The following is a 10602-nucleotide window of genomic DNA, read 5'->3' on the forward strand; positions in this document are numbered from 1 at the left end:
GGAGACAAAGGCGGCCGGGCGTGGTGTTGCCCACCCACACCCTCGTGTGCTGTTCCGGCCTTCATAAGTGCTCGCTGACAGCACTTGCCACAAAAAAGAATGTTACAGGGGGATCTTTGTCTTTGTCTTTGTTGTTGTTGTTGCTGCTGCTGGATTAGACATTGGCGCGGTACATGGGCATGCACAGACGTATCATCCAGAGACAGTTGTAGCCAAAGGGCACAGGGAGGAGGATTAGGAGACAGCGAGGAAGAGATGCCAGCAGGGAAATCAATCACGAGGGGGGGGGGGGTGTTTAAAAAGAAAAAAAACCGTTCACTATTTGGGCAAATAGTTGTCGTCTTACCCGGCGATTCGATTTAAAGCTTTCGTGACTGCACGGATTCATCTTCTTGGTTCTTTCGGTAAAGTCACGTAGAATGGAAATAATAAAATAATAAAAAGAAAACATAATGATTATTTTATTATTTCCATTCTGTCTTCTCGACAGACACTGTTCTCTACCTGAGGACGGCTGCTTGCGTTGTGGCCTAAACGTCGTGAGAATTATTTTATTATGTTTATTTTTATTATTTTATTATTTCCATTCTACGTGACTTTACCGAAAGAACCAAGAAGATGATTACCCGGCGTTTTTTGTAAGAGCCCTGCCTCTCTAAGTGACGATGCTCCGTCACTTCAACAAATAAAAGTTATTGACGTTGCTCATTTCTTGCGGCGGTGACGCGGTGGCTAGGAGATGTTAACGACCTCGCCTGGTACGCAGGAGGTCGTGGGTTCGATCCCGACCCTGACGCCTGCTGCTGTTTATTTGTAGTTTGCGTGTCTCTCTCTCTTCCCGTAGTGAGATGTTAACTACCTCGCCTGGTACGCAGGAGGTCGTGGGTTCGATCCCGACCCTGACGCCTGCTGCTGTGTATTTGGAGTTTGCGTGTCTCTCTCTCTCCCCGTGATGGTCGCGCGGATTTTTCTCCGGGTCCTCCGGGTTTTCGTTCCACATTTCGAATGAACATCGCGCGTTCATATTATATGGGCAGCTTTTTATTTCCACGTGATAAGCCACTTGGTTGAGCTATCATTTGTGGCCAAGTCGCTTCTGAAAAAGAGCTACGTCGCTCAGTGGGCCTTACCTCGTTAAAAAAGTAGTTTATTAGCATATTAGTATGCCATCGGTATAGGGTCTATGGAACAGAGCAAGAAGGCGAGTGCCTGTTGAATTCCTGCCACAAATTGGTGCCTATTTTATCGACCTCTGAGGGCGAGGCCTAGCCCACTGAAGCGACCTGTCCACAAATGATAGCTCAACGAAGTGGCTCATCATCATCATCACGTGGACATTTACAGGAGCCACATTCTCCAAACGCGTTATTGTTGATTCGAAAAATGTGGAGGTCGACAAAAACCGGAGGACCCGGAGAAAAATCCACGCGACCATCACGGGGAGAGAGAGAGACAGGGGGGGACACGCAGACTATAAATATGCAACAGGCGTCGGGATCTAACCTACGACCTCCTGCACACCAGGCGAGGTAGTTAACATCTCCTTTGCCACCGTGATGATGGTGAGAGAGAGAGACGCAAACTCCAAATATACAGCAGCAGGCGTCAGGGTCGGGATCGAACCCACGACCTCCTGTACACCAGGCGAGGTAGTTAACATCTCCTAGCCACCGCGGTGCCTCATCTAGACATGTTAACTGCACGCAAACCCGGATTCGAGCCCGTGCAGGATCTAATCTCGAGTCATCTGCACCACCCGGACTCCCTCGACTGTGAGTGCGTGAAGAGGCAGAGCTGAGGGTCCTTCACTCAGAGCTGGGGGGTGAAGGGGGGTGGGTAGTGAGGGGAGGGGTGCGAGGGTTTGGGGGGAGCGGTTAGGCTGCATGTGTATTCTGGTAATGGGGAGCGGTGGTGCAGCGGTTAGCGCCCTGCGCCACGAACCCGGCGACCCGAGTTCGATTCCCGCTCACGGCCACCAACACCGGTGGAGATTATCTGCAACGATCCGGGGCCTCCCCTAGGTAGGCTCGGCCTCAAAACGAGTACCTGATGCGATTTTGTAAACATCGCCATAGGTGCTATTCGCTAATAGCACTTGCCCCGAAATTCATGTTAAGGCTATACGGGGGCTCTTAGTATGTGTGTATCCTGGTGCTTGTCGCCACTGAGTGGATGATGCGCGTGGCCATGTGGAGGTGCCACGTAGGCGCACTTAAAGTGTCGCTTCACTCACCATCGCCTCCCTGGCAAACGGCAGCTTCAGAGCCGCCAACAACGTGGGAAGACGCATTCGCCGTGGTCTGGATGAACACAAGCGTTCAAATAGTTTGTTTTTAAGACTCGTTTTTTTGAAAAAAAAAAAAAGTATTTTAAGTGTTATTATCATAATTGTTTTGCAAAACGTATATGTCATTTGAAATACACTTAGTATTTAATGTTTCTTCCTGTTTCTGGCTTTTGGGCATGGGGCTAGAGAGGCGAGTTTTCAAATCAAGGCTGTGCGTCCATTAACAAAGGCAAAGACAAAGATCCCCCTCATAGCCTCGGTAGACCTTTGGGGCAAGGGCTGTTCGTGAGCACCTTTTAAAGACATCGTTACACATCCCCCCCCCCCCCACCTTGTCGAGCCTTAACTGACTGTTGGTGCAAGTGCTGCGATCATTAACAGAGACAAAGACGCTCACACACACACGGGCGCGCAGTAGATCCCACCACCCCCCCACCTCTCTCCCATCTACCCACCGCGAACGGACGAGGCAACCAGCGGTGCGCTGGGACAAGAATGGGCTCGATGAACGCCTTCCAGATCGCGCTGATGTGCGTGCTTCTCGCACACAAGACGGCGGAGGCGCAGGTGAGTTTGACTTGAAAAATGATAATACCCGTATTCTTAGGTTTTTTCGGTAAAGTCACGTAGGTAAAAAAAGAATTAATACAAAATAAAATAAAATAAAAATCACGACGTTTCGGAGGCAACACAAGCTTCCACCTGAAGACGGAAGCTTGTGTTGCCTCCGAAACGTCGTGATTTTTATTTTATTTTTTATTTTATTTTTATTTTACTTTTATTTTTTGACCTACGTGACTTTACCGAAAAAACCTAAGAATATGAATCCTTGCAGTCACGAAAGCTTCAAATCTAGAATATAATACTCCGATTGATGCTCCTGCTGCTGCTGTGGAGTGACTCATGCAGCCAGCTATGGCTGCAGGGTTTTTGGTAGTACATGTTGTTTATGTCGTTCATTGTGAAAATTCCGTCACAGTTCCTATGATCACTGTTCCATTGGTTTCATGGCTTTATTTTGGTGATTTCGAAAAGTGTATAGGTTTGGCCATGTTTGTTTGTTGTAGTACGGAGTAAGACTGATGGCCTTAATCTAAGTTGTCTTGTGGTTGTTGTTGGTTGTTTGACTTGCATCCCACTGGGATTTTTGCACACAGCGTTGGTGTACGGTGCTTTTTCTGCAATATTTTGCTGTCTTTTCTTGGATTTTCTGTTTGCACTCAGTCACATATTCACTTTAAGATTTTTTTTTGTTCATGTTTTTGTTTTTTTCTTCTTGGTTCTTTCGGTAAAGTCACGTAGAATGGAAATAATAAAATAAAAAAAAGTAAAACATTTATTTTATTATGTTTTATTTATATAATTTGTATTATTTTATTATTTCCCTTCTACGTGACTTTACCGAAAGAACCAAGAAGATGAATCCCTGCAGTCACGAAAGCTTTAAATCGAAATTTTAGTTTTTTGTTTGTTGCGTTTGCACCCGATTCAAGAGCCAAATGGCTCACAGGGCTATACCTAATCAATGAACTTGAACTTGAATTTGCGGCCCAAGTCACACGCCTTCAACCTTCAGAGGGGAAAGCCGCAGGGCAGCGAGTCCATAGGGCAAATAACCCGGTGGCGGCGGTGGGTGTGAGGATATTGTAAAGTGTGATAAAAAAAACTATATTAACACTTGCAGTCTAACAATATTATTCGTAATGAAGGTTGTTCCGTTAGATCGCGTAAGCATAAATGTGTCGTAACCCTCCACCACCCGACACGCACAGCCAATTTAGTTTTGTTAACGTGGCAAATCTCTTACTAATTGGCTGTGTAGGGTGGTGGAGGCTGACGACACAATATTTATACTTGCGCGATCTAACCCAAAAACGTTCATTATGAATTCAAATGTTTAATTAAAATATATTTTATTACCACAGGGAGTCACGTGCAGAAAGCGTAGCTTCCACCACTGCGCAGCTATTGACGACGACGATGATGATTATTGATGATGATGATTATTGATGATGATGATCAGGCCTGGACTGACCATAGGGGCAGCAGTCGGTAGGGAAAATGCTCCGATAGGACGATGTGTGTGGGGAGATATTTTCAATGTGATCAGAGTAAAGAGTAAAACAAATCAAAATACATTTTAATTAAAATGTTTTTAATACTTCGAATGTGTACGCTTCATTGCGTATTTACGCTCTCAGTTGGCATTAAAAGTCCCGCCACATTCGACGTCCTCAAAAGATTCTTCCTCACCGAATGCACCAACCCAATGAGATCGCACGACAATTTGGGCCCGGCTGCGTTTACAAAATGCCTGGGCCGATTTTCTTCTATTTTAATTTTACTTGTTAATCTTTTTTAGTCCCAATCCCCTCGCCGCGCACATGGCAAAAATAAACACACGAGCAAGTCCGAGGCGCAACCATTCCTCTGGCCACGTGCCGTGACGTGACAGCTACCACGTGGTCTCTGACGTCACAGTGATCGCCGAGCTGCGATTGGCTTACGCTTGGCCGAGCGAACGCGTGGCAAAAAAGGGTCGCACTCGTCACGCGCACACACCCGCGACAATATCTCGCTGTTCTGACCAAGGAGTAGAACGCATCACCACGCAAACTCCGGTTGTCCTCGCTGGCAGCGGGTGCTTTGACCGCTGGCCATCGAACACCGGATCGCGCGGCGCTTCTTTCAGACGCGCTCCCTCTGCGGCCGTCTGGAACGCTCTTCCTTCCGATATGAGGAAGCCCACTGGGGCTTTGCATTTTGAAAATCATCAAAAAAGATTGAAAAAATAATTTCTTTACTACTGCTTTTTTGCGTTAAGTTTGTTGTCCTTCCCCCGCACCTCCGATTACACATTTGCCGTGTCATACTCCGTGCCATACCACGTGATGTACCCCGTGCCATACCACGTGATGTACCCCGTGCCATACCACGTGATGTACCCCGTGCCATACCACTTGATGTACCCCGTGCCATACCCCGTGCCGAACCCACGCCACACCTCAGGGCGGCCTGCGCACCGTGACTGCGCGGGTCTTCCTGGACGTGTCCGTGGGTGGGGAGCCGGCGGGCCGCGTGGTGCTGGGCCTCTACGGCCACACCGTGCCACGTACGGTCGAAAATTTCGTGGCGCTCGCCGATCCGACTCGTGGGCCCAAGAGCGGCTACAAAGGCTCGCGCCTCCACCGCATCATCAAGGGCTTTGCCATCCAGGGTGAGACACGCATGCTCCTCCTCTTCCTCCATCAGGATCATCGTCATCATCATCGTCGTCGTCGTCATCATCGTCGTCGTCGTAATTTTCATCATCATCGATCGATCGTCGTCATCATCGTCGTCGTCATCATCACAGTCGTTGTCGTCGTCGTCATCACCATCTTAATCATCGTCATCATCACTGATCATTATCGTCATCATCAATGATCAATCGTCCACTACCATCACCGTCATCATCAATCATCATTATCGTTATCATCGTCATTATCATCAGCAACGATCAATCCACTGCTGGATGCATGTGGTAATCGTGTTGTTTATTGTGTTATGGACGTGGAATTTCTATCGCACCGTACGTAGCCAACCGCGCGAATCGGAAGTGCGGAGGAAGGACAGCAAACTAAACACAACACGCGGCTCTAGATAAACGAGTTCGTCAACCTCGATGACTTTGAAGCACATCGCTCCAGCGGCTTCCTAATATCGCAAGGGAAGAGCGTTCCAGACGGCCGCAGAAGCAGCAACGGCATCTGAAAGCGCCGCGCGATGCGGTGACCGCCGTCTGTGTTCGACGGTGTTCGCTCGCTGCCGTAGAGAGAGAGGGGGGGGGGGACACAGGCGGGCCAGGAGGAGGAACCACAGGTCGGTGGAGACAGCAGGTGATCAGTGAGCCTGTCCTGTATACGCACCCCCACCCCGCGTCCCAAGCTCTGCGGTCCTCGATATATTAAAGTGTTACCCGCCAATGGATGAGTGTGCAAACATGTGGGAGGAGACCGGAGCACGCGTGCGAGGGGGAAACACTCTATCCCATGCCGACGGGACGCAACGAGTGTGCATTTGTTCGCTGTGCCGCGTTCTCCTGGCAGAGCCAGGGGCACGGGTCCTTCGCAACGCCCACTCACGGGAAAGGGAGAGGTTCACGACAGCGTCTCCGTGTCTGCGATCCACAACCCTCGCTGCTGCCTCCACAGTGGCTGGATCACAGGCAGCCACGTGCAACAGCGTAGCTTCCAATACTGCCCAGCTATTGATGACGTTTCGGAGGCAACACAAGCTTCCGTCTTCAGGTGAAACTGTCACAGCAAAAAATCTGTATCTTTTTTTTTTGCTGTGACAGTTTCACCTGAAGACGGAAGCTTGTGTTGCCTCCGAAACGTCGTGATTTTATTGTTTTTATTTTTTATGAATTTTAATTTCATTTTTTACCTACGTGACTTTACCGAAAGAACTAAGAGCATGAATCCTTGCAGTCACGAAAGCTTCAAATCTAGAATTGATGATGATGATGATGATCAGGCCCAGACTTGACCACAAGGGCAGCAGTCGGTAGGAGAAATGGCCTGGTGGGGCCGGTCCGTTCCGAGGGCCGGTGGGCCGGATCTGTTTGGCGAAATAGCAAATGTGATCAGAGTAAAAATATATCCGTATAAAAAGAAAACATTGGAAAATGTTAAAATGATATTACATCTAATGTGTACGCGTCATTGTTTACGCTCTCAGTCGGGCTTTAAGCCCCTATACATTTGTTTGAGTTTGTTTGGATGCAGCTACGAATGGGCCCCCAATGAGATCGCACAGCAGTTTGGGCCCCGCTGTGCGTCCACAAAATTCCTTGAGGCCAATTTCTCGTCCCCAGTTCGTCACTGATGATGGCGACGATGACGACGACGGTACGGTGATGATGATGGTGGTGGTGTCACCTTTTCGCCCCCCCGCTCCGCTCGTCTCTCCCCACACTCCACCCCCCACCCCACCCCTCCGATGGGATGCCCAGGCGGCGACTTCGAAAAAGGCGACGGCTCGGCGGGTTTCAGCATCTACGGGAAACACTTCGACGACGAGAACTTCCGAGTGAAGCATTCGCCGTTCTGCATCGGCATGGCCAACAGCGGTACCTAGCCCACGGGTTGACGACGCTCACCCCCCCAGCCCCCCACGAATAAGCAAATGCGCGCGCGAGAACGAGAGGAAAGCGAGAGAGAGAGCGAGCGAGAGAGCGAGCGAGAGGTGGGGGGTTTACATAAAGCAAAGTTTAAAAATGTAAAAAAAAAAATTACGAAATAATGAACGAAGCAAAGTGCCGAATAAACCGATCATCTTCTTGTTTCCACTGATCGTAAAAAAATGACAAAAAAAAAGTCAAAGTTTGTAGTAACCCACAGGGCGTATATCTCCCCCTTCCTACCCCCACCCTCGCCATCTGCAGGAGAGAACAGCAATGGCAGCCAGTTCTACATCACGACGGCACCCACCGCGTGGCTCAACTACCGTCACGTGGTGTTCGGCCGCGTGCTCACGGGCAGACACGTGGTGCGCGTCATCGAGGCAGTCCCCACGGGTAATGTTGGGGCGGGAGGTGGGGGAGGGGGAAGTTGGGGCGTGGTCGGCGATTGGAAAGGGAGCCATAGATTCAAACAGAGACACATAGACTCACACAGAGAACCATAGACTCACAGATCCACAGACTCACACAGAGACCCATAGATTCACACACAGACCCATAGACTCACACAGAGACCCATAGACTCACACAGAGAACAATAGATTCACACAGAGACACATAGACTCACACACAGAACCATAGACTCACACAGAGACCCATAGACTCACGCAGAGAATAATAAACTCACACACAGAACCATAGATTCACACAGCGACCCATAGACTCACACAGAGATCCATAGACTCACACACAAAACTATAGACTCACACAGAGACCCATATACTGACACAGAGACCCATAGACTCACACACAGAACCATAGACTCACACAGAGACCCATAGACTCACACAGAGACCCATAGACTCACACAAAATTCGTAAGACTCGCACATAGAACCATAGATTCACACATAGAACCATAGATTCACACAGAGACCCATAGACTCAAACAGAGATTATTATTAATATTAGTGCATGACACATGAATCGTGGTTTTAAATGAATTTTGTACTTAAAGAAAAAGAAGATCACAGCTGTATTCTTTGAACATTCATCAATTATGTTTCGTTATCACAATTCATTTAGGGTTCGTCGTGGTCGAGTTTTGTCAATGTCATCTGAAAAGGAAGAAGAATAAAACAAATAGATAATCATAACGATAATAGATACAATATTAACTTCAAGCGTACACTTCTTTATGCCAGTGTTAAAGTAAATCATACAACCCAATGCCTCCTGACATTTGTGCCACTCTCTATAATAATGTAGTGGCTTCCAATTAGGTGCACACACACACACAGCTTGGAGGCAACACTATTTATTAAACAATAAGTAATATAACACTGTACATGAGGTGGTGACCACCTTCCTCACCTCACTAACACTCTGGAACACGACACAGAGTGGACCAGGCAGGCGACGGGCTGTCTGGTCCAGGACGACGACCCGAGACTTGAGGACCGATGATGTCGTCTTCACTTCGGAGTTCAACAACCCCGCTCTGCATCCGCACCCCGCTTATATCCCCTTCCCAGGCCACGCCTCCCTTTCCCAGGCCACGCCTCCATTCCCAGGCCACGCCTCCCTTCCCAGGCCACGCCTCCCTTCCCCCACCTCTGGGAAGGTCTGGGTCCCTCCACCACGTGATCCCCCAGGCACCCCCTTGGGGCCCCCAGCCCTCGTACGGGCCGACACAGTAGTGACGTCCTATGTCACTACAATAAACAGGTCCCTGCGGGGTGGGCTGGTAGGAACGAATAACCAAAGAATATAAACATCATGTATTATTACACTTGTTTAGCCAGGAAAGCCTCACTGAGTCTAAAGGTTTTTGTAGGGTCCTGCCAAGTGTTTGCAGTAGGGGGCGATGCTGCTACACCTAATCGGACGATACGAAGGGAGAGTTTGAGGCCTAGTTCTAGGCTTTAGGCCTAGCTGTAGGCTTTAGGCCGCTGTGAGTTAATTTTTAATTTAAATGTTTTAATTAAAAGCTATCTCAGGGGATTATAAGGGAATGTTACACTTGTTTAGCCGGGAAAGCGTCGCTGAGTCTAAAGGTTTTTGTAGGGTCCTGCCAAGTGTTTGCAGTAGGGGGCGATGTTGCTACACGGACGGACGGACGATATAATCTATTGTAGGCTGGTTCACTTCGTTCCTACAAGTATAACAACCCTATGTGTCCTGACATTTGGGCCACCCTTTCTACGTGTCCCCATGTTATTGTTGAGTACAGAGACGTCCGCAAACTCCCGTGTAGTGGACGGTGGGTGAACGTGCGCTGGGTGGACCCAAAAGGTGGTGTGGGTGATAGGGGAGGGGTCAATGATTCTAAATCGTTGTGCTGCCCCGCAGATGAGAACGACGTCCCGGTCAAGGAGGTGCTCATCGTCAACTGCGGGATCGAGGAATCGACTGCGGAAGATCCGGAGACGGAGGCAGCTCAAGACCTTTGATCCCTAGCAGCGGTTCGCCCCAGTTGCCCGGTTAGAGTTGCCACTCGTCCCGGGGGAGAAGAGCGGGGTGATGACCGTCTCATAATCTATAGAACACGGTAATAGCACCCGCAATATTAACCAGGCCGGACGCTGAGCTCGAACCAAAAAACACGCTACCGATAATGGCTATGGAGGGCAAGGGGGAATGGGGTTGGGGGGGGTTAAAATGTAAACAAGGGACGGTGCGCGTGCGTGCGCGTGCGTGCGATGGCATCTTCACACGGCCATCGGCGCGTTCAAACAATCATCGTGCATCGTGGAGTGAGTCAATTTGTATTTGAGTGGGGAGGGCTTGAGGACTGGAGTTGTTTGGGAAACGCTGCGTTATGTTGTTGAGGACAAGTTTGGTTTTCTCGGTCTCTCTCCCTCTCTCGTCGACAAAGACAAAGATGCCCCGTGTAGCCTGTAACAGACTGTCGGGGCAAGTGCTGTTAGCGAGTAGTAGCGCCTATGAAAGCCGGCACGGCACACGAGTGAGCGGGTGGCCAGCAACACGCCCGGCCGCCTTTGTCTCCCCAGTGGCGATGTTTACTACACACCACCGCACCAGGTACTAATCTGAGGATGCTGCTAATCCTGCATAATGCACGGGCATAATGACTTTAAACCCCCCGCCAAACCTCCTACGCATTTCACAAGTAGTACTAATCGCATATC

At 49.2% G+C, this 10602-nt stretch overlaps 1 protein-coding gene across 1 annotated transcript; it reads left to right on the plus strand.

Annotated features, from left to right (window-relative positions):
* Nucleotides 1-2782: 2782 nt before the first annotated feature.
* Nucleotides 2783-9903, plus strand: LOC144951723 (peptidyl-prolyl cis-trans isomerase B-like). The gene is made up of 5 exons (XM_078882054.1): nt 2783-2854; nt 5297-5504; nt 7284-7400; nt 7716-7847; nt 9803-9903. The coding sequence occupies exons 1-5, from the start codon at nt 2783-2785 to the stop codon at nt 9901-9903; spliced, it is 630 nt and encodes a 209-aa protein (XP_078738180.1).
* The last annotated feature ends 699 nt before the right edge of the window (nt 9904-10602 follow it).

Source organism: Lampetra fluviatilis, chromosome 63, assembly GCF_964198595.1.
Source record: "Lampetra fluviatilis chromosome 63, kcLamFluv1.1, whole genome shotgun sequence".
NCBI classification, from domain to species: Eukaryota; Metazoa; Chordata; class Hyperoartia; order Petromyzontiformes; family Petromyzontidae; genus Lampetra; species Lampetra fluviatilis.

Excerpts from the sequence above, each read along its gene's own strand:
- LOC144951723 (XM_078882054.1), top strand. The coding sequence starts at position 2,783 with ATGGGCTCGATGAACGCCTTCCAGATCGCGCTGATGTGCGTGCTTCTC. Across the intron at positions 5,505-7,283 it reads CAAGGGCTTTGCCATCCAGG|GCGGCGACTTCGAAAAAGGC; the intron begins GTGAGACACGCA and ends TGGGATGCCCAG. Across the intron at positions 7,848-9,802 it reads CATCGAGGCAGTCCCCACGG|ATGAGAACGACGTCCCGGTC; the intron begins GTAATGTTGGGG and ends GCTGCCCCGCAG.